This window comes from Paralichthys olivaceus, chromosome 4 (genome assembly GCF_024713975.1).
Source record: "Paralichthys olivaceus isolate ysfri-2021 chromosome 4, ASM2471397v2, whole genome shotgun sequence".
Lineage (NCBI taxonomy): Eukaryota > Metazoa > Chordata > Actinopteri > Pleuronectiformes > Paralichthyidae > Paralichthys > Paralichthys olivaceus.
Window position 1 is genome coordinate 6,408,015 of NC_091096.1, and position 22,678 is coordinate 6,430,692.

At 41.5% G+C, this 22,678-nt stretch overlaps 1 protein-coding gene across 1 annotated transcript; it reads right to left on the minus strand.

Annotated features, from left to right (window-relative positions):
- Nucleotides 1-10,151: 10,151 nt before the first annotated feature.
- On the minus strand, nucleotides 10,152-21,661 carry snx18a (sorting nexin 18a). The gene is made up of 2 exons (XM_069523466.1): nucleotides 19,497-21,661; nucleotides 10,152-11,605 (listed from the first exon to the last, which is right to left on the minus strand). The coding sequence occupies exons 1-2, from the start codon at nucleotides 21,052-21,054 to the stop codon at nucleotides 11,352-11,354; spliced, it is 1,812 nt and encodes a 603-aa protein (XP_069379567.1). The 5' UTR covers nucleotides 21,055-21,661; the 3' UTR covers nucleotides 10,152-11,351.
- Between the last annotated feature and the right edge of the window lie 1,017 nt (nucleotides 21,662-22,678).

Below are 22,678 nucleotides of genomic sequence, written 5' to 3' on the forward strand. Positions count from 1 at the left end.
ACAATGTCCAAACCTAACACTGCTCCCATGTCCACCAGACACCTCCAGGAAAAAAATAGTCCCACTTCGCTGTTACAGAATCTCACACACACTTTGATTCTGCTTGTTCGTTCCAACAGCCCCAACAACAACTGCTCACATGTGTGAGAGCACATTGAACATAATAAAAGAGACTGAAGGAAGGTGATTTTTCAAAGGTAACAGACAGGAAGAGGAAGAAGAGGAGAACCCTGTGTGACCCATGTATACACACTGACGACTTACACACTCACACCAGTACACAAGCAAACAATCATGCAGACGGTCTTGTCATCGTCCGGTTCTGTACTTCCCCAGTTTGAATCTAAACTTAGATTTTTGACAAGAGCAGAGATGAAATCATGCAAACATGTCTTTATATACACACACACACACACTTGGTGAGACCACCCACAATTCTTATAGATGCTGAAATAGCCTGTTTGTGTTTAGGAATGTTGATGATCTGATAAAACTAAACTAAGATAATTCAGACACGACAACGAACCAGCTGGTTCTATTTATTGCCTGAAATCCTTTGCAGAGATGCACGGTTTGTTTTTGATGTCATGTCAGATTTTCCAGATTTTGTCTGGTGGAACTTGGCAAGCTAAGATTAAAAAAAACAAAAAAAGGGACATTAGGTACAAATTCAACGTTTATACTGTAATTTGGTGACATCTGTTTTTTAATGCTGGTATTGAGATGATCCCATATGGTTTCATGTTATATTTTGGTCCTATTGATTAAAGGTCCAGTGTGTAAGATTCAGGTGAAAGGGAACTATCGGCAGAAATTTAATGTAGAATAATCCTCATGATGTTTTCACTAGTTCATTTAATCTAAATTGTATGAATTGTAGTTTTTTTGACCCCAGAAAAGGCCCTTTATATTTAAATACTTTATATTTACATTGAGGGGACCCTCTCTACGGAGGCCGCCATGTTTTTTACAATAGTCCAGACTGGACAAACTAAACACCTTTTGAGTTTTACCTTTAAATATGAATAATAGCAATGATCTGCAGTTATTGAAATAGCATTTCGACATGATAGTTCAACAGATTTCTACACTAATGAAAACACCACTAAGATTATTTCATATTCAATTTGCCAATAGCCCTAACTCTCACTCACTGGACCTTCAAGGTGTAAATTATGCTAATTTAAACTGGCCCAGAGTTGTCAATCAACCCACAGAAGCATGAGCAGAAGTCAAGTTATAGTCTTGGAAAGAGGAAACTGTAGAGAAAGTGCTGAAGTCACAGTCAGAAGTTACAAAATGTGGACGTCTGGCAGGATATGGTCACATGGTGGATACTTGTCATCAGCCGTCAGGGGTTTTATCTACCTCTGACCTGACTCTCTGCAATGTTACACACTCCAACCTTTAAATCACATTTGAGATTTAAAAGTGAGCTAATGTTGGTCTTCACGCAGCTAACGTATTTCACCTCTGTGTGTGAGACAAAACCGAGGGAGACAGCGAGAGATAATTAGTCCAACTGAGTTCTTGCTCTCAGATATTAGATCTCAGAGTGATCATTGTAATTTGAAGGTTGTGTAATTGTGGTGCAGAGGGTTAAAGAACAATCGCACCCTGCAAGACTAAGAGAGACAAAGCAGTCCTGGCTCATTTGGTTTGATAATGTTCGGCACAGACAAACCCAGATGGTTAATTGAACCAGTTGTATTTTAAAGACTATGCTTCAGTTCCATTAACTCTCCCTTTTCTCGCCTTCACAGTTGCAATAACAGCAATATCCATGCGCTGCTAGAAAACTATTAACACATCATCCACAAAGTGTCGTTCAGTTGATTCATAAAAGCTAATCAAGGCGTGTCAAATACTGCAAAGGGTATCAGAATCTAACATGTTGGTGTTGAAAGCTGCGGTGGTGGTTGCCCTTTAGGAGAAAGCACATTGTGCAAATGACGTAAAACAAAGAGCTGCTCTGCAAATCCAGCTTGTTTTTCTGTCTTTCCGAGTTCTTTACCCGAGTGGCATCAGGCTCCGGTTTATCTGATGCTAAACTGGGTCTTATGCAGTTTCTCATCTGCTGGGGGAGGGATTAGCAGCTTGATTCACTGACAGGCCTTTTTCTGGATTTTGGCAGCGAGCAGAGCTTCCTCTCTGCTCTACTCGTGACTGATGTGACCTGAAGTGGGACCAAAACAGACACAGATCATAACATTAACCCTAACCCTAATTTTCCATGTAATGCGATGGCAATTTATAATCTTAATTGTAGATCTGTACTTTGTTGGACTTTTTTGCTATTTTGAATACGAACCTTGATTTTCACTTTTATTTTAATAAACATTTAACCTAATACTGGAGGAGATCTTGGCAAAGCTGTTATGTTAATATTCTGCTTGTAAAACTTCACTCTTTTTCTCTGAAAACAACAGTTGGGTCATTTGATTTGTTAAGTATCTTGATTTGGAGAACTTTAACTGTATTTTAAATAAAGAGTACATTAGGTTGTAATGTTTTTGGTGTTCCTGTATAATTTCAGATAGACAACCTCTCAATTATACATATCTGACACACACATTCACACACAGCCCCAACATATAGACACACATTCAGCCATGTGTCCCGGTGACACTGTGGATCTGTTGATATTCATGCACCAGATGTTCAGCCTGATGTTGTGCTCTCCATGAAACCCTGAACGGAGTCACACGTTGACGTAACTCTCAAAGTCGGCATTACATCATTATTATACAGGATAGAGTGGGAGGGAGATATGATGACACAGCTCTGTTGACATTTGAAAAGGATGTGTGCACTTTGCTGATCCACAGTTTACACTCACATTCCATTTACACACTAATGTAGAGGTGCATGCGTGTGTGTGTTTGTGTGTGTGTGTGTGTGTGTGTGTGTGTGTGTGTGTGTGTGTGTGTGTGTGTGTGTGTGTGTGTGTGTGTGTGTGTTTGAATGAGGTCAAACCACCAGCAGTCCATGTCAGCTGGTTGTTTGATGACTGTGGTAGACTGTGGTTTATGGATGGCAGTGGACAAAGAGGTCAGGGAGCTGTTGTGTGTGTGTGTGTGTGTGTGTGTGTGTGTGTGTGTGTGTGTGTGTGTGTGTGTGTATGTGTGTGCGTGTGCATGTGTGTGTGACTAAGATGAGAGGAAATGATGAGGATCTATTAAAATGATTTTCCTTCATTATTGGTTTGGTTGAAAATCTGCGAACTCCATGTGAATACAGAAAACCCATCCCTGCTCTCATGGTGTCATGACAAAAACACAGCTCTGTACCTTTGAGTTATTATTGAAATTTCAGCTCCAAAGAAACAAAACCATAATTTGAAGTTGGCGGAGGTTCAGGTTCATCGTTGCTATGTTGGTCCTGGAGGGAGAAACATGGAAATGAATGTTTTGTTCATCTGTTTGTTTTAGTTTTTCATGATCTTATGAAAGTCTCTGTGGTGATTCAACTTGTCGCTGTGACTTTAATTTTGCCTAAAATTCTAATTTCCCATGAGCAAATCCTGCAGGAATTCTCATATTACAAACTTGAATGGCACTCAGAGAGCACATACCTCTGCCAAGGCCCAACAGTCCCCTTATGAATCAACATTTAAATCTGCTCCATCCAAATTTATTTGTATCTGCACCAAATTACACACACTCATAGATATCAGTCCCCTGAAGACCAGGCATTATTTCCTGGGAAAATGGGTGAAATGTTCAAAATAGTCCAGATTCATGTCAAAGTTTGAAAGGTTCTTTCTTCCTGTGTTTTGTCCTCAGGCCAAGTTTCCGCCCTGTAGCTTTTACATAATCCTGCTGAAAAACAAACCAACCAGCACACAAACATAACCCCTTTGGCTGAGGTAATGATTTTCATGACATGTCATCTTTAAATGGAAACTGCTCTTCACAGCAGTTCACACATAAATTAGATTTTGATTAACTTAACTTAATTTAATCCAGTTCTGTTTGTCAGTGAGAAATGTAGCAGAGGAAGTGACCTCTTTTCTGGTTGTTCTCACTTGTTTATTGTAATTAGAGCTATAAATGAAACTGTGATTGGGCTGGGGGAGGAGAGAATGCACATTGGCGCACAAAGACAAAAAAATGCATGTTCTGTGTGTGTGTGTGTGTGTGTGTGTGTGTGTGTGTGCGTGCATGCTTGCATGCATGTGTGTTTGTGTGTGCGTGTGTGCGTGCGCGTGTGTGTGTGTGTCTTGGAGAGCAGCCAGAGAGGTGGGGGTGGGAGGGCAGTCAGCGTTTTTTCAGACAACATGAATGAGGCCCCACCAGAGTGAGCTTCCTGTGTGAGGACTATAAAAACAAAACCGGGTCTAAAGCAGAGAGCTCCCACATTCCTGAACATTCTGCCAGGTACAGGACGCGGGACGTCCTCGGCTCTATCCTTGAATAAATAGAAAAACACAACAATTCCCCTGATGCCTCGGCATGAACTGATAACACACAAAACAGGCGAATGTGTGTTTGTAAAGGTCAAAGCTGCACTAGTAAAGATGTTATGTCCTGCAGGGGGTCGAGGTCGGGTCATTGCATCTTACTCTACACAGACAACACATGGATTTTTGTTAACGTAAACTTTTTCTTATCATAGATTGTATATCAAGATGGACGACATTTCTCCATCTTCTCCTGTCGAACAAAACCGAAGCTAAAATGATCACAACAACAAGGTGATCGACACACGCACTCAACCAATCCGGAGTCAGTCTCACCCTGTTTTTGTTACATCAAATGAGTCTTTAAAACCTTTCAAACTATAGCGCTTGTCATTTGAGGGATGCTGGGGGGCTGGACATTAGATAAGTGCTAACCACCATGTCATAGAGGAAGAGTCATGAAAGATGCATCCTCTGAAGATTTTGAGAACCAGCCCAAATGTCTATTTTATCAGTAGCTACTACTTTAAGAGGAACAAGTACTTCAGCAAAGGAGTAAATAATTGAGACAAGCCGGTGTAGCCTTTAATGTAGTCTCTGATGAGCACTATTTTTAGCGTGTGTGTGTGTGTGTGTGTGAGAGTGAGAGAAAGATATTAGGAGTTGTCTGTACTTTTATTTTGTTCTTTCCAGTCACACTGGTATTGGGTGTGGCTTTGACAGTGAAAGTAACACCTTCTCGTACTTTCCTAAACTGTTAATTCTCAATAAGATTAAGCACAGTTCAGACTTTTAGACAGCAAATGGGATTGTGCCCTAAAATAATGTTTTATTAGCAGGGTGTTGCAGGTCTGAGCCATTTCCAGGACTCTGGGCCACGCCCCCGGGGAGTGGGCAGGGTGCTGCTGTTCTGAGGTCAGTGGATGACCTCATGGGAGTTGCTGTTTGTCTAATCATGCTTCCTGCAACCAAAACGTGTTTGTAATGCTGCTGTAGCAGAGCAACCCAGCTCTCTGGTGAACGATGAGCTCTTTGAGAAGTACACACTCAGTTCTGCTCATTGCTTTACAGGAGGAGGTTTATCTTCATTTTAGGGAAATAAATAGGAAAATAATGTCAATAATAAATAATATAAACTTTCTTCATATGTAACTTCATAGCAATAATGTCAGCTCAAAGTGGTTTACATGAAAAAGGAAGTCAATAAGTTTACATGTAAAACAATAAAATCTATAAAAAGGGTTAAAGCAATGTTAAAAATATAAGTGAAAAGACATTAAAAATTGAAATTAATTCATTTAATTTTAAACATATAAACAGAGTTAATATGAAGTGGGGGTTTGTTCCAAATCTTTGGTGCATAATTATAAAAGAATGACAAACATTTTCTCCCTGTGGGGTTGACTCACTTTTCTGTACATTTTCTGATATTTGGAGCGATCCTATCTCCTGGGAGTGAAACAAGTGCTTATGAGATTAATTAAATTTCAGCACATTCTGCACCTCCCAAACCTGTTTTTATCACGGTCCAGGGCTTCCATTGTCTATTGAAATGTGCAAATCTTTCAGGCATGAAGACAGACCACTGATGTGATCTATTTTTTTTTCAAAGATGTACGTGTTTGATCTCTCACATCTGCCATCAGCAGATAACCACAGTGACCCAAACTTTCCAGTCACAGTTACTGGAACAAAGGTCTCATGACGAGAACAGAATGAAGCTATTTTAATCCACACCTGCAGAGACACAGTCTGTCAATCCATAATGTGGATTCATAGTTTTACACTGTTAAGTCTCACACATGCTGAAGTGTAGATTAGCAGCACTGATTTGAAGCAGTGATGTTAAGTGAATCTGAAAAATGAATCTATGATGAAAAACCCACAGGGGACAAATTAAAGAAGGGTCTCAGGAGGATGTAACACATGCTTCCTCACCCACACACAAACACACACTGTTTTTCATAAGGGATTTCTGAAACTGACATATGACGCTGGTGGTGCACTGAGTCTGTGATGCGGTTTTACCCTCGAGAATGAGTATCTGTTCTGGCCTCAGTATCCGCTCTGCTCCAGAGTCAGGACTGCTGTGTTGGGACAGGGCCTCCCCTCTGCCTCCGTCAGCCCAGACTCTCATCAAAAGCCAGCACAGACACAACTGTAACTGGAAACAGACCCAGACTCGGCCAGAAACCCCCCCATCCCACCCCTCCAGCAGGAATATGCTGAGTACAGGCAAATGCCTCACATTCCATAAGCTTGAACTCTACAGAAAACAAGGAAGTTTGGTCCCGACTTATATGTGCAGACCAGAGAGGGAGTAACTTTGTATGACACTGCTAAAGAGCTGCAATGTAATGTAATGCAGGGTAATGCATCTGTCTCAGCAGCTGCACACACAATACCTGCCAATACATAAAGAAATAAAAAGAAATGGACGACAATTTAAGTTACAGTTATCCCACATTTGAATACATAATATGTAACAATTCTTCATTAAAACGTCTAAAAACAACTTGTTGACTTGTGTACTTATATTTTCCAAAATGTTCAATTCCAGGCAAATCCCTAATTTTATTCAAGGCAACATGACATTTCATTTTGATCGATTCGAGAGTTTTACCTGTGGCTTTGTCCGTCTCTGCTTTAACTTCCAGGGCAAATGTTGTATGACTAAAGAAAAACATACATCTAGCCAGTCACGATTTGTACAACTCTTAATTTGGCCGTTAGACTATAACCAGCTGGACAAACTGAGGAAGTTTTACTTACTTTAACGACACCTTCACATTCTCAGTGTACAGTATGAACCAGCTTAATTTAAATCAAACTCCAAATCTGAGTTTGATCTGCATTAAGAACAATGCAGCTGGTGTAATAGGAGCAACAAGCATATGCAATAATGACACATTTTTTATCACACCTTCCCATTAAAACAGGGCACTGGCATTTAAAACAAACCATTTCCTTCCAACAGAAATCCTGTTTGTGGTTTTGTACTTCCCTTTTCATTATAGTGAAATTACAAGATGAAATACAAGGATTGAAATGTTTGAGGTTTGCCTCTGGGGATTTCCTGGTATTATAATATAACATTTGGAAGGCCTCTACACGCCGCAGCTAGGAGAGGACGTCGAGGTCAAACTCACAGAAAATCCCCCTTGATCTGCATCCCCTCAAAAGATCCTTCCTTGGGTCATGCCCCACCCCTCCTCAACATTTCTCGAAATTAGTTGGCTTTTTGCCTTACCCTCAAAAATGTATACTCCCTACATAAACTTGGTGGTAATGAAGTAATGAGTCTGAACGCAGCCCTGTGGTAGAGGTTTTTGTGTCATACGTCCGAGCATCAGAACTGAGTGTTGCACAGTGAGGGTGCAACAGGAACTGAATGTGTTCTACACAAGGATCTCAAGACATTGATTCAGTTGTTTATCGAAACTGATGGAAAAAAATACTATTTCTAGATTTTAGATTCTGTAAACAAGTAACATGAAAACAGAAAAATAGGCTTCTCAAGAAGGAAAAAGTGCAAACTGCTATGATGAAAATGAAAATAGTGTCAAAGTGTTGCTTTCACTGAGAGCAGTAAATGAACAGCTGGGAGGAGGGTCAGCTGGACTTTCTCATTTTTTCCAGAGAGCTGAAATGTAACGACTCAGTTCCAGTAGAAAAATCTCTCAATTGTGTCTCCCACGTTTTCACCATCTGGTGACGTCAGTGTTTTCGCTCACCGTTATCGTGTGGCCGAGCAGCATGAAGGGTATTTCCATGTCTGCGCCTGTGGCCTCAGTAGCTCTTCATGTCTGTGTGTGTTGAATGTGGTCAGCCGCTGACAATGTTTTGTCTAAACTGAAATTCAAATCTGAGTCAAGAGCTGTTGTTTCCTGTATGCTAGACTGCAGTCAGTCAGAAGCCCCCTTTTGCCTTAGAATAATAGTGCAGTTGTAAAATCCCTCGAATAAATGTTTTTTCTGATCACTTTGACTAATTCAGAAGAACCAAAGCTTAAGGCTGGGTAGAGCTAGCATAAAAAACAGGAGCACCCATTTCTTCTGGCGGTATTGACAGAAGGCCTGGGGGGGAGGGGGGTGGCTAAAGGCTGCGTGCATCTTGTTGGGTTTTATGGTGAAAATGAAACCCAGACCACTTTAGAAAAAGAGAGGGCAGGAACAGGAAAAGAGATGGATGATAATTTGTGATTTGCAAAAATGGACTTAGCTTTGGCATGCCAGGATATTATTAGCCATGCTAGCAGTGTAGCTCTACAGATGACATTGTCGCTCTGTTGGTCAACCAACAACTTGTATCCAGACTGAAATATCTCATAAACTATTGGATGGTTTGACATGAAGTATACTACAGATATTGGTTATCCCCTGATTTTTCATCCTGCCAAAGCTTTAAGATAAGATAGAATAGATGTTCTTTCATAAGTCCCCTTATGGTGACATTTCCAGTATTGCAGGAGGAGCAAAGAGGTTTAAAAAAAGATTAGCATGCAATTTAAGCAAATATAAAAATAACAATAATATATACAGTGTAAACATGATGAATAGACTGTGAGTGGGATTACACATAAATAACTCTGACATATTAAATGACAGGGACAGATTTATTGCACAGATGAATGAGATTGCACCTCAGTCAATTCGTTATAGAATAACTCCTGTGGTCTCCTGGCAGCACTGCTTTTAGATCTCCATGGAAACATCTCATCACCTACCTGATGAATGTTTCATTTCACACCACAATCTTAAAGAAAATGCCCAGTATTTTTTAATCTGGGCTCTAAATGTTTATAAATATGAAAAACCTTTTTTTTTTATGGGACAACTGTGACCGTCCACCAATAGTTATTCTGAGAGTTTTTGTAAGAACCAGTCATTTACAAAATACCAGCATCTCCCTCTAAATTGTGCAATATCACTCAAAGAATACAGAGCTGCTAGTATGGATGTGCATTCGAAAATGTTGTTGGAATGAAAAGGCATCTGCTCATCGCTAAGAAAGTGGATTCATTAACCACACATTCAGCAGCTCTGTTTGAGGGAGTGTCTGGTTGCATTTTATCACTGAGCTGAGATGTATCACAGTACATTTAATTAATTGGTTTGAAAATTGCCTTCAATTAGGGATCTTGGCAGGAGAATAAAAGCCTTCTGCCAGTATTTCTGTAAATATCTGTATTCTGGTTTCACGCAGTGGCAGAAGAGGAAAGGATCACGCAGGAGGTCTGAATAGATTAACTGATGGGAACATATTAACATAAATAGAGCTGGGTGGTTGAAAGCTGCTGTTACCTGTTACTCATGATCTGTCAAACTGGATTCCCATCAGGCAAACTACACTGTTCCTAAAACACCTGCTCTGCATCTTGGTTATCTCAGTCTCTTGTTTTTTTTCTTTTCTTTTGACCTTCTCCTGTTCAGTAGGTGTTCACTCTCGTCCGCTCTGCCACTTTTAACAGTGGCCAGATGTCCCAGATGGTTTTTCGAGCTCTGCATCGTCAGCAGATCTGTGAGCATGAGCTTAGCATGAAGCACTGAAACGGCACGCCAGTCCTCCAGGGAGGCCGCCAAGGAGACCTGCAGAGCCACACAGTTTACACTCTGTTCTTCTGCAGTTATTAACCGACATGCACAATTTGTACAGTTTTGTCCCAGTTGTTCTGACATATTCAGTCCAATCGATTGTACGATAACTAAAGACCAAGTATTTGACAAAATACACAGGATCAACATACAGCTTTCTGAGAAGGAGAAGTTTATTTTGCATCTCTGCTTCAACATTAATCTCTTCATGATGCAGCCAGCATCATAAAGGTTAAAAACTGCAGAGCAGTTGAACTGTCTAGAACAAGTGTGGTTCGTTATTAAAACAGTCCAGGAACTCGCCACCCTCTAACAGCCTGCCTCTGAACACTATCCCAAAAACTAAACCTGATAAAACCCACAACACAAATTCACATATCCGGCATTTTTAATGGTCCATCGTACTTGTTCTTTAAAATCGTCAAGCTCACGTAAATCAGCACCAGTGCTGGCAGTGCCGATTGTAAGGCATGGGTTCCTATTGTCAAAGCAGTTAATCCTCTCTTGATCCAGATTCTGTCACACTGTGAGAGTTGAAAAATCAATTCTGGAGCCAATGAGGCAAAAAAAAAAAGAAGCTGAACAATATTATCGCCCATGAAAGACCCCGCCCTCATTCAAAGCACAGATAGAATATATCTCAACATATACATTATATAAAGCTTTTTTTAGTAGCTAGTAACAATAAAGATCAGAGAGATTTAGTCAGAAGGCACAGCGAGACAGTGATGAGAGTGGCTGCTCAGTGAGGAGACTGTAAACATTTAGTCCTGTTTGTCCGAGGAGAGCGATACCAGGATGGTGCTGAGGGTTTCCAGATGGCAGAGTGTTACCCACTAGAGCATCGCCGCTCCCGGAGTGGCAGTCGCTTAAAAGCTGTCCTTTAAGCGTTGTAAGGCTAAAAATGCTTGATATATAAAATCCTTCATCTGGTATGCAGCAGTGGATGCAAGGCTCCTTCTCTCTCTTGTGACTCACTCTGTAAGTCATGACATTAACTAAAATTTCATCCACCGACACACTGAACCAACTGGTGACCCATCGTTATCATTGACCCATGAAATCTGAAGGCATAAGACATTTGTTTGCCCTGCAAGTTGGCCTAACTTCATCAAATTACATGTCCTCTCTTAAATAAGGACACCCAGTCCCCAAACGATGTGGCCAACACATACAGAAACCTGATTTGGTTTTTTAAATTTCTTTTTAACTGGTGCATAATCTCTTTGAACGTCCGCCCCCGCTTGGTGAACAGCGTTCAGCAGAGTGGTGCAGGCTCCACTGGCTGACTTAGAGAGATGTGCGTGGCCATTGGTCACCAAGGTCTTAACCAACAGGCTGGGACCAGTAATCCGTTACACGTTGTCATATTTCTGCAGAGCCTCCTCCAGCTTGCCTGTGATTTTTTGAAAGAACGAAATCTGTTGCTGTAAGTAGTGCTGCATCTGGGCCTTGAAGTCGCGCACGCGGATCTGGTGGAAGTGCTGGATCTCAGCCAGCGTGGCACAGGAGATGATGTTGCAGCGCTCGTTGATGCCTTCAGCCTGTGCCAGGTCCATCTTGCCCTCCTCCACATGCTTCTGGCTTTCTTTCACCTTCGTCAGCGCTCCTGTTCAGAGATAAAATACAGGCAGGAATTTAGACAATATGTTTTTTGTTCCATAATTAAATCTAAAATAATGATCTTTTTTAACTGCTCCATGACAGTGAGTGTTTTACAACCCCATCTATTAATATCAATGTTCAATCAAAGAGAAAATCCTCCACATGCTATATTAACCAGAGTGGGAAAACAGCCCACAAGCATGTCCCATTTTGGACAATGTTCCTTCCCTCATACTAGAGATTTTATTTCCTTAAACTTAACCTTTTCAAACAGACTTTAAATGGAAAGTTATCTAATAAACTGAATATTCATGTCTCAAAAGAGTCATGAGAAACACTCAACAGTGAATTTATAACTTCCGGGAAACAACCAAAAATAGTGTGAAACGTTTGGCATGAACAGTTTGTTCCCCTTAGAATCAGAGCTAGATCTGTGCCTATAGTTAGAAAATGTGACGGGGCCCGACTAAAAATACATATTACATTGTGTCACTTAAAATCTTTTTATGAAACAACCATTTAGGGTGTTTTTCCATGTAGTTCATCAGTTAGTGAAGAAATGCACCATTCACAAACAGCAATAAGTCATTGACCTCTATTGACAGGGACATTATGTACAGGCACCATGCTGGTCTCTTTACAAGGGAACTGTAAATGTTAGCATGAACAGCTTTAAATGTTAGCTTTCCCAGGTGTAAATGTTAGCATGTTCGTGGGTGCACACTTTATGAGGTTATTAGTTCTGTGTGGAAACCCAATCCTGGATGCTAAGCTAACCTTAGCTGCTGGCCAGCTCTTTAGAGTTAGAATTAGTCACGTTTACATGTTAGCAACAGGAGCCTAACTAATTTTCCGATTAAATTTGCCAACATATTACTCCTTAGCTAAACTTGCAACATCAAAAAGTGAACCGGTTCTACAATTTTTAGTCATGTGTAATTCTATTTTTTCACCTCCATTGCTTGCTAGATCATTCACACAGGGTAGATTCTTCAAGTTAATAAAAAAAAAGCCAACTGAAGCCTTGCAACTTGCAAGTACACATTATGCATATCACACTCATACTGAGAGTAAATCACTGTCACCTCTCGTTTTCCACGCTGCTGCTAAGAGCTGTCATCAAAATCATTGTGAAACCAAAAGAAGAAATTAGCCCGTATGCAACTTTGCAGACAGATGGTTCTATGGGAGCAGAAGGCAGGGTCAGAACACCAAGAGCTCATGACAGATGACTTATCAAGCTGCTGACATTTTCTGACCGAGCAAAGCAAGAAATGTCAACAGCAATAAGCATGATGTTGAAATGCAAAAGAAACAGACAGGATGTGACCTTCTGTTTGAACACACCACTTAAAAATGTCTCCATGTCGTAGCTGCAAGCAAAGAGGACGATCACAGACGGACATGCTGGTTAGTGCAGCAACACAAACATGCTTCGGTCATTTCTCTGTTTCCTTACGTTTTTGTCAAAGAGAGAAACTCCCCTTTCAATTAACTCTGCAGCCTTCGAGATACTCTAAACACATGCACGTGGTAAGAGGCCGTAGTGCAGCATGTCTTTGCTTCTCTTCTGTGGCCTTTGTGTTTCTGGTGGAGGCTTACCCTCTGAAATCTGGACTAATGGCAACAGAAAAAAATACATGAAGACTTCCCCTGCGACAGGTCTTTTTTACATTTCATGACTTTTGATAGATCCAGACATTAATCGAGGGAACAGTCAGCACCCATCATGAAAATAATCCCAGTTGTAGCCATGAGATGTTTTAAATAATACTCGCTGTAGATCTGTTTGTTGTGATCCTGGTCATGTGGTGGAAACGTTGGTCAACGACTGTGTCATGGTGACACTGTTCAAAAATGAATGTAACTCGGTACACGGTATAACCAGCTGAAGGTTAATTTAATCACCTGAGTGTTGACTGAGGCATAAGGTGGTAGAGGCAGGTGACAGAAATTCCTGTGTTGGCCCGTCATGGGGTTTTCAAGTCATTAGGTGAGTCACCAGCCTGCTTGTTTCCCGAAATGTGAGATAACACATTGACTTTGTGGCTGCTTTCTTTATAATTCATCACCCAAAATACAAAATATATATATATATATATATATATATATATGTATATATAATATGCTGACAAAAATCTCTTCATCCCTTCCTCCCAATCTCCCCAGTTTGCCCTCTGGCTTTAGCTCCTCTCAGCTGCAGTTTGACCCAGATCTTAGAAATTCCTCTAACACACAACAGACTGGATATGACAGAAAGAGAGGTGAAGACAACAGTGGAGCTGAGGGGCCGCACAAAACAGAGCAACAGTAACAAACACAGCTGTCAGAAGACTTAAATCCTGATCCCAAAGGTGTTAACTTGGCATCCTGCATTTTAAAAGCCCACTTAATGGACTAAAGAGGAATAATTGTTACCATGGAAACTTTATGAGGAAAACAAGCATTCAACGATAAGACACTGTGTCTGTAAACTCGAATATATAAAGCCACAGTTACTGGAAGTGATCTTCGCAGTACTGCTGCAAAAAGGGAACCAGTTGATCAAGAAGAGCTAAAAATAATATGCCATTGTGTGATCTTCAAGTTGCCTGTGTAGTCTGACCAACAGTCCAACCCTTGATCTTATTTTATGTATTGTAATACATGACAAAGAAAGATAACAATGTGAGAAGCTAGAGCCAGAAATAACTGAAACAATCAACAGATTACTTTTATAGTTGCTGAGAAGCCATTTGTTTGAACACAATTCAAACGCTTATTTGGCAGCAAATGTGACATTTTTGCCCATTAGAAAATTAATCGATAAAAAAAAAATTGTGGTGACTGCCGTTTTTTTATTTCATAGTATTCAGACTTTCATGACATAAAATGAATATAGGCAAACAGCTTCTGCACCATGGTCCAGATGCTTGTACCATATAGATCTGAAGCACTGTAAACCAGAATGGCAGATACCACCGCCAAGATGCAACAGTCTCTTTAAATTCAGTCGAGCTTGAAAAATGGCCAACCTGAAAATGTTAAAGAACTCCTCCTTGGCAGAGGTAATAACTTGTATGAGGAAGCTTTTTTTTAAAGATCAAAAATATGAAGAAATAATCTGTGAGATCCTCATTTAAATTATAACGTACAGTTGCAGTGCATCTGATGTCTTGCTTCTACCATTTTTTCCCTGGTTACTTTGTGTTAATATGAACCTTAAAACATTCCATATATAAAGCTACAGAGAGATTATTGAGGTGCGCTTCATACTGCAGAGTCACACCATAAATAAGGAAAAGCACTGATGAGTGTCTCTGAAGAAATCCTCCCTGGGTGTATGGAGGTGGCAGCGTGCCCTCCTGGGCTCACTGGAGGCCGACACTTTACTGCTTACGTAATCTCTGGTTACACAACACCGAGCTACTGCGAGCCTGTGACCTGAACAGCAGCGGCAATACCCATCTCATCCCTCCACCACCTCAATCATCTATTTGTGCATGAGAGGACATTTAAAAAGCCTGTGACAGTTTATCAGACAGACCCGCAGCCTTGCCAAAGCAGTGTCAGCTGAAAGGCTGACTCAGCAGGAAGACCTGACATCCTTCCAAAGAAGTGCTTTCCCTCAAGGTGTCTGCCATTGTTTTATCACTTTGTGTGGTGATAAAACTGTGAAAAATACAGCTCTCAGTAATGTGCTGAATGGACAGAATGCATACGCAAAGTCAAACCGGGGAAAATGTCAGTCAAGCAAAAAAGCTTAATTATTTATTGTCTAAGCCTTGATGGATTCATATGCACTCAGTTGACTATATAACAGAGAGAGACATAAGGAAGTTAATTATGTAAATGTCAGAACATAAATCTCCTCAGATGTGAGCTGACGACTGAAAACAGCCTGACAACAACTTGTTGTCTGAGCCATAAAGTGACATTTCTCTTTCACTCTTTTCTAAAATCAACAAAATGTCTTTCACTGAGCAGAACTGCAGACAAGGACATTATCAAAGTGTATAAGAATACAAAGATAACCTTTCTATGTTCACTGGACAAATAAAGACTGTGGGTGGGGTTAAAAAAAAAAAAGAGGTACAATGCATGTTTTCAGTTCTGCAGAAGTAACTGACACACCCTTCACAACCCCAAGCAGGGAAGTTCCCCCTTTACTCCGCCTCACCTTCTCACAAACAGAATTGGGGTGGCACTGTGATATATTTACAAACCAGCTCGATGTCTGTGTAAAAGAGGGAGCCAGCAATGCTGATGTTTTAATTTAATTTGAATCACTTGCCAGGGCGGCATTATGCCAGTTTTGTTTGGTTCAGAGAAAACAAGCAAAGGAGGTATAATAAAATGTCTTTTTAATGGAAACATCTCTGTGTAAAGGGGTTATAGACTTTTATGTATGTGGTCAAATGTTTGAATACTCAAGTGGCCCCACTGCTTCTTATGTGATTAGGTAAACCACAGTTATCTTCAACTTGGAAACAGCAGCCGATTGTGAAACTCTCCTCCTCTTTCTCAAGGGCTAGAAAAAAGAAGAAGCAACAAATCCTGCAATATCCAATTAGGACAAAAATAAAAGTTACAAAAATGAAGTTCGATAAGTTTTAAAAGCAAAGCCAGATATATGATATCAGTATCATGAGCTGAATCCCTGCCAGGCTGCACACTAATGGCTCATGTTTTCCCTGTGGATGTGGAGATCAATAGAGTTCAGGGCTCCACAGTAGGTGGGAAAGCTCACATTTCCCTGGTCATGTCCACAGGGACAAATAAAAATCTGTCTGGAGTCTGACGTCCTAATGAGACAGATACAAAGAGTTAAAAATGGAATTCAGCTGCGGAAAAGACCGATAAGCAAGAGAGTAACCGTGATATGGCTGAGAGACCAGATAACCTTTTCAACAGGGAAATGATAAAGCTAGTAACCTCAGCCTGTACGTTCGAAGCTGCCAACGTTACCATTTCCCTTTTTGTTTGATGCAAAATCTAGATTATTGCTGCTGTCTCAGCTGATAGTCTTGGCTGACTGAACTTCTGTGTGACCTCATCTAAATGTGTACTTTGGTTTATCACAATAAAAGGATGTGGCTCAGTCTCACTTCAAATATCAAACAAGGACAAGACAGTCAGAAACCTCAGTTTGTAATAGAACGGGAGAACCTGTGGACATTTCCTCCATTATCAGTTGTATTAAAACCAAACAACAGAGAGGATACATGTAAACAATGTATTTCACCCAGGAGGAGGTTATGTTGCCCCCCTGTCCATTAGTTGGTTGTTTAGTTAGTAGGATTAAGCAAAAACTACTTTGATGACCATGGAAGCTTGGTGGAGGGACACGGTTTGGGTCAGGAAATAACTTTGGTGTGGCTCCAGATGAGGGGGCAGATCCAGGATTTTCTTTTTTAACATTGTGAGATTTTTCAACATTTTCCATGATTTCTCAGAGAACAATTCACTCAAATTTTGGATGCAGTGAACTTCAATGTGGTTTCATAAGGGGACTCCTCAGTCTCAATCCAGTTACATATATGAAAGCATGTGAGAGTTTCACATAAAGCAAAGGTACACAAACTCACAAAATTGAAGCTGTTAGAATCTGTGGCTTCATTAGAAACCTCATGTTCTTTCATGTACATTTCTGCCCAATTACCTCACAGTGAGCAGACAATGTGTTTTATACCTCTGCAGTGGTTTTTTACATTTAACGCTCCCTGGCAACATGTAGCCAATTTAAGTAACAAGCAGCCAGTCAGCTGTGTCATAAACAAGGGAACACTTAGGATCTATAATGTAATACACATTAACTGTTCCGTCACTACCATGCAACATGATAAACGTTTATAGCCTCTTGCAGATGCTGGCACGAGAGAGATTCAACAGGCCCAGTAGCATGATTGAATATACAAGAAAATCTGCATGAATACTTGTATTTAACAGAGAATAAACTGGGCGAGTTTGCATTTGAACTTTTCCTTCAAAGTAATAACATTAGAAATGGATTATTTGCTTGCTTCAAGATCAAAGAAAAATATAAAAAACTGGCTCAACAAGAATGGAGGTAATCGAAGCAGAACCAAACAGTTTCCCTTTAATCAAAAACAAGATGACATTCTGAATTCAATAAGGGACACGTGGCTTTTCTTTTTTCTGCTGAACGCCCTGGATTTCCCATCAGCTTTGTTTTCAGTCCCCCAGTGTCCTGAAGTCCTGTTTCACTGCACTCCGTCACCTTTTCTAAATAAAAAAATGTGCCTGGAGCAAGGTTTTCCGTGTGTGGTATCAAATCAGAGTTTCTTATCTGTGCATTTAGACTGGGCTTATCACACCAGACTGTGTGAATGGCTGTGTCACCTTATTTGGGCTGCATGCGGCCTACGTGGCAAACTTGATTTGAGCTGAGTGAGATATTTGTGTCTTACTGCAGCCTAAACACTGTCTGTCCTGTTTCCCCAGCGTCACCCATTGTGGATTCAATGGGCCCAGTGTCTGGAGGGGGACCTGACTGATAAACCAATATGTCTACAAGTGAGCTGGGGAGTTAACACAAGTCACCAGTGAACTTCTAAACTTAAAGGTTCAGTGTGTAGAATTTAGTGACATCTAGTGGTGAAGTTGCATGTTCCAGCTGAAACACACTCGTGAAAACATCACTAGGATTATTTTATATTAGATTTTTGCCAATAGATCCCTTTCACCTAAATCTTACACACTGAACCTTTAACTTGTGGCTCTATATGTCACTTTGGCACTTTCTGATTGCAAAGTCCAGTTTCAGGATCTGTACACATGTTTAATGTAACACTGGACACCAGCAGTGACTCTGACTGGTGAATTACAAGAATCATTTCTCCCCCTGATCTGACAGCCATGTGATTTGACTCAAGTAAAACACTGCTACTGAACCCAAAACATGGATTGAGAAGGATTAGATCACATCATCCTCTAATCTCACAAGTGTGTAGAGGCCTATGTGGTGTGCTGCATGCCACTATCTCAGGTGTGTCTCTCGGTTTTCATTTGTCAGTGATTGTAAAGATGAACACGTCATGTGCTGTGACTTAGAGCACAAAGACACACTCGTTGGCACATCCACATGTTGAGAAAGCCGTCAGCAGGTATGATTTACACAAGGGAGGAGCTGTTTAGTTTGACTCGCACGTTTTGTTGCGATGATTGTTTTTTCTTCCTCATCAGTGAACCACATTCTCAGAAACAGTATGGTCATGCCCAACTGCAACAATGCTGTTCCTCTTGCGGAACAGCAATGCTGTAAAGTTAGGTGGAACTGGATTTAAATCCAAGTGGTACAATATTGTTTTTTTTTATATGTATATGTGTGGTGAATTTTAAATGAGTTATAATGGAGCCAATTTCTGCCAGTGAAAGAGAAAAAGATGAACAATAAATCAAAATTATGAGATGAAAAAGTTGAAAGTATTAAGTCATTGTTTTGTGATATTAAATCCTTATTTTGATTTTGTAAGTAGTTATTCTGAAATACTTCATCATTATTTTCAGATACTAAGTTGTTACTGTATTTTGAGAAAGTTTCTTATAATGATTTTGAATTGGCTCCCATGGAATATAAAATATTTAAGTAGACATGCTTTTATCATTTTGATTTTATTGAAAATTGTCTCCCAATGAAAATGATATGTAATTTGGCAAAAGCTTAAACTTTGTATCTTTAATTAATATATGTATTTTCTTTGTTACATTTTTCAATGATAATATTGTATTCATTAATGAATGTAATCACACATTCAAACTATGTGTCCCGATGTCATAATTTAAAAGTGATATTTTGGCTCCTGACAAGTTTCTGTGAAAAAAAAACTTTTACAAAAATATAAACATGTCAGGGACACGTGTGTTCTGTGTATTTGACAGTGTCTTTACTTTACCTTTCTGGACATGGATGATGTCGGGGTAGTTTGCCAAGTGTCCTTGGTAAAGAGCAAACAAATCCATGATAGGGTCAAGATCTTTGCTGGGCTGCTCAGCAAAATACTCTCCGATGGCGTCATACGTGTCTCCAGTGAAGGAGATGGCCTGGTTGAGTCCTGCTGAGTACGCCTGCTGGTCCATTTCAAAAGCCTGGCTGAGGACCTTGAGCGACATCCCCACTTTCTGATACTCCTTCTTAAAGCCACTGATCTGCTTGCGGGCGAACTCGTTGATTGTGGCATTGAGCTGCAAGGTGCTGTCGTCCATCCTCTTGGTGAACGTCTTGAATCCATCTATTTTGCTCTCGACCTCCTGAAAGTCAAGCGGAGCCGCTGGGGTGCTGATGGTGAGGAAGAAGTTGGCCCCCACCATCTCATCCTTCTCTGCCTTCCTCTTCCCCTGCTTCCAGGCCTTCTCATCCGTGCTGTTGCAGGTGAGGAAGTGCTGGAAGACATCACACTTGGCCAGGACTGGGTGGCTGGTCATGTGGTTCATCCACCACATGAGGCCTTTCCTCCTCTTGGAGATAAAGTCCTCCTCAAAGCGGCCCGTGGCCTGCTTCTCGGGGATGTGTGGCACTGAGATGACGGGGAACTTCTCCACCAGGCGGGCGTACAGCCAGTCAAAGTGCTTGTACCTCCTGTTCACCTGGGTCTGGGTGTGGGTGGGGGTCAGCTTGTAGGAGATGTAGCTTTTCATGCCCTTGAACTTGGTCTGTTTGGTGGGGTCGTCGATTGTGCACGAGAAGGGATACGGGTTCTCCTGCCACTCGGGACCATACTGACCCATCACCACACAGATCTTATCCCCGTCCTTCACGAAGCCTGACGCCTCTCCCAGCACAAAGGCCTCTCCTCCAGACTTGACGAAGGTTGAGAACCTGTTCAGATTTCTGCTGACGGTGGCTGAGCTCTTGGCCTGCTGTGCATTGCCTCTGGACATGGAGGATGTTGACACTCTGTAGGTGGATGGCCCGTTGCCTTCAAAGTCATGGTACCGTCCTCCCACAGTCCCTGGTTCATCCGCCACGGTGGAGCTGTCATCCCAGTCATCATCCCAGTCATCGTCGCTCACTTGGCTGGGGGACTGATAGGTGTGCTGCTGCTGCTGCTGCTTCTGCTGCTGCTGCTGCTGTGGAGGCTGTTGTGGCAGCGGAGGAGATTTGGTGTATGTGGCGAGACCTGGAGGAGACGGTTTGGAAAAGTTCTCGATTTTATTCGGAGGACTCAGAGAGCCGTCGAAGCCTCCGGGTGGGATGTTGGCGTATCTGGAGTCCGGGTAAGTGTCCCCAGATGTGCTGCAGCTGTTGTTGTTGGACGTGGAGGCGGCGTCGCTCCTCACGATCTCCACGTAGGACGCGGGGATCAGTCCCCTCTCCCCTTTGCTGTTCACCCCCTCGAGCCAGCCCTCGATGTCCTGCTCGCTGTACAGGGTGACGATCTCGTTCTCCTTCACCGACACCTCCCCGGGGTTTTCCGAGTTGAAGTCGTACAGCGCCCGGGCTCTGAGCGCCATGATCCCCCCGCGCAGCTGGATGGAGGAAGGAGCGGGGACAGCGGGCTAACTCGCGGCAGGCTGGCCGGGGCAGGAGGGAGGCGCAGCGGGCACAGAGGCTAGCTTCAGTCCGCCAACTACTCCAGAAACTCCGCGTACAAACTTCTCACCGTCTCGGGAACCTCCTCTTCTCGGGTCCCCTCTCTGCGCGGCTCTTCCCGTTGATCGACCCGGTGCAGAGGTTTGCAGCGTGTGCAGCTGGAGCGAAGGTATTTGCCGCTATACAACGACAGTAATCCGGGCTCCAGATCCGGGCTGGACGCCTCTGCTCTCGGTGCTTCGCTGTGTCCTCACCGCGCTGCGCAGCATCCAGCGGGCAGGCTGGATAATCGAGGGCGGAGCCACAAGATGCTACGATCCGCCCAGACAACACCAATCAACGGCCTGGGAAGAGCCACGATGAAGCCTGGTCCTCCTCACCATAGACTGAATATGGGTCCTCACTTGTTGACTGTTTCACACTGTCCCATTTAAAAAACAAGTGTTGTGGAACAGTAATTAAATCGCTGATCACTTCAATAATTATAATAATAATAATAAAAACTTAATTTACGTAGCTCTTTTCAAAAACAAAGTTGCAAAGTACTTTACAGTAAAAACTGAAATTCAAGAATCAAAAATTTAATTTTAAGATAAACAAGAAGATAAGACCATTTGAAATTTAAAGGTTCAGTGTGTAGGATTTGGTGACATCTAGTGGTGAGGTTGCATGTTGCAGCTGAATACCCCTCAGCTCACCCTCCCCTTCCAAACATGACAGAGAACCTGTGATAGCCTTCAGTTGTCATAAAAACTCAAAAGATATTTAGCTTGTCCAGTTTGAACTGTAAGAAACATGGTGGCCTCCGTAGAGAGGACCTGCTTCAGATGTAAATAGAACATATTTAAATATAAAGGGTCCATTCTAGGGTAAGAAAGCAACTATTTATACAATTTAGATGAAACACACTAATGAAAACATCACTAGGATTATTTTATATTACATTTCTGCCAATAGATCCCTTTCACCTAAATCTTACGCACTGAACCTTTAAACATTAGTGGAAAATGATCATCCCAAAATCCTAGATTTCAAGGTGACATCTTCAAACCCCAAATCCAGATATCCATTTACAGTTATATGAAAGTAAATTGTAATTGATAATTGTTATTGTACTTATCGTCTAATGTCAAAATAGTGAACTCCTTATCTTGATTCATTTTTGACAGAATCAGTTTATAAAATGTGAATGTGAACACCCTTTTAAAGAGTATAACAGTGTGTCCAGAAGTTGCTGCAGCCTTGTCAGAAACATTCACCCAAACCTTATGGCTCAAATGTGAACTGTGAAGTGTGTGGCAAATCAGTTTCAGGCTTTGGTGTATTTTACAGCTTGAACCAGAAAAATATTTAAGATTTAAATAAAGCACTTAGTATTTTACATGATGATAAAGTTGAGCCTCAGTCGTGGAGCCAGAAGCTTCACCTGCATGGTCCAGTAATCTAAAATAAGAATGTGACTGATGTAGATTGCATGACTGGATGTCAGGTTGACCTGGTGAGTGCTTGTCCTCTTCCATCCTCTGAAAGGAATGTCATCCAAAA

Bases quoted from the DNA above. Each gene is read 5' to 3' on its own strand.
- snx18a (XM_069523466.1), bottom strand. From the start codon at position 21,054: ATGGCGCTCAGAGCCCGGGCGCTGTACGACTTCAACTCGGAAAACCCC. The intron at 11,606-19,496 runs GTAAAGTAAAGA...ATCTCTGAACAG, and splicing joins CATCATCCATGTCCAGAAAG to GAGCGCTGACGAAGGTGAAA.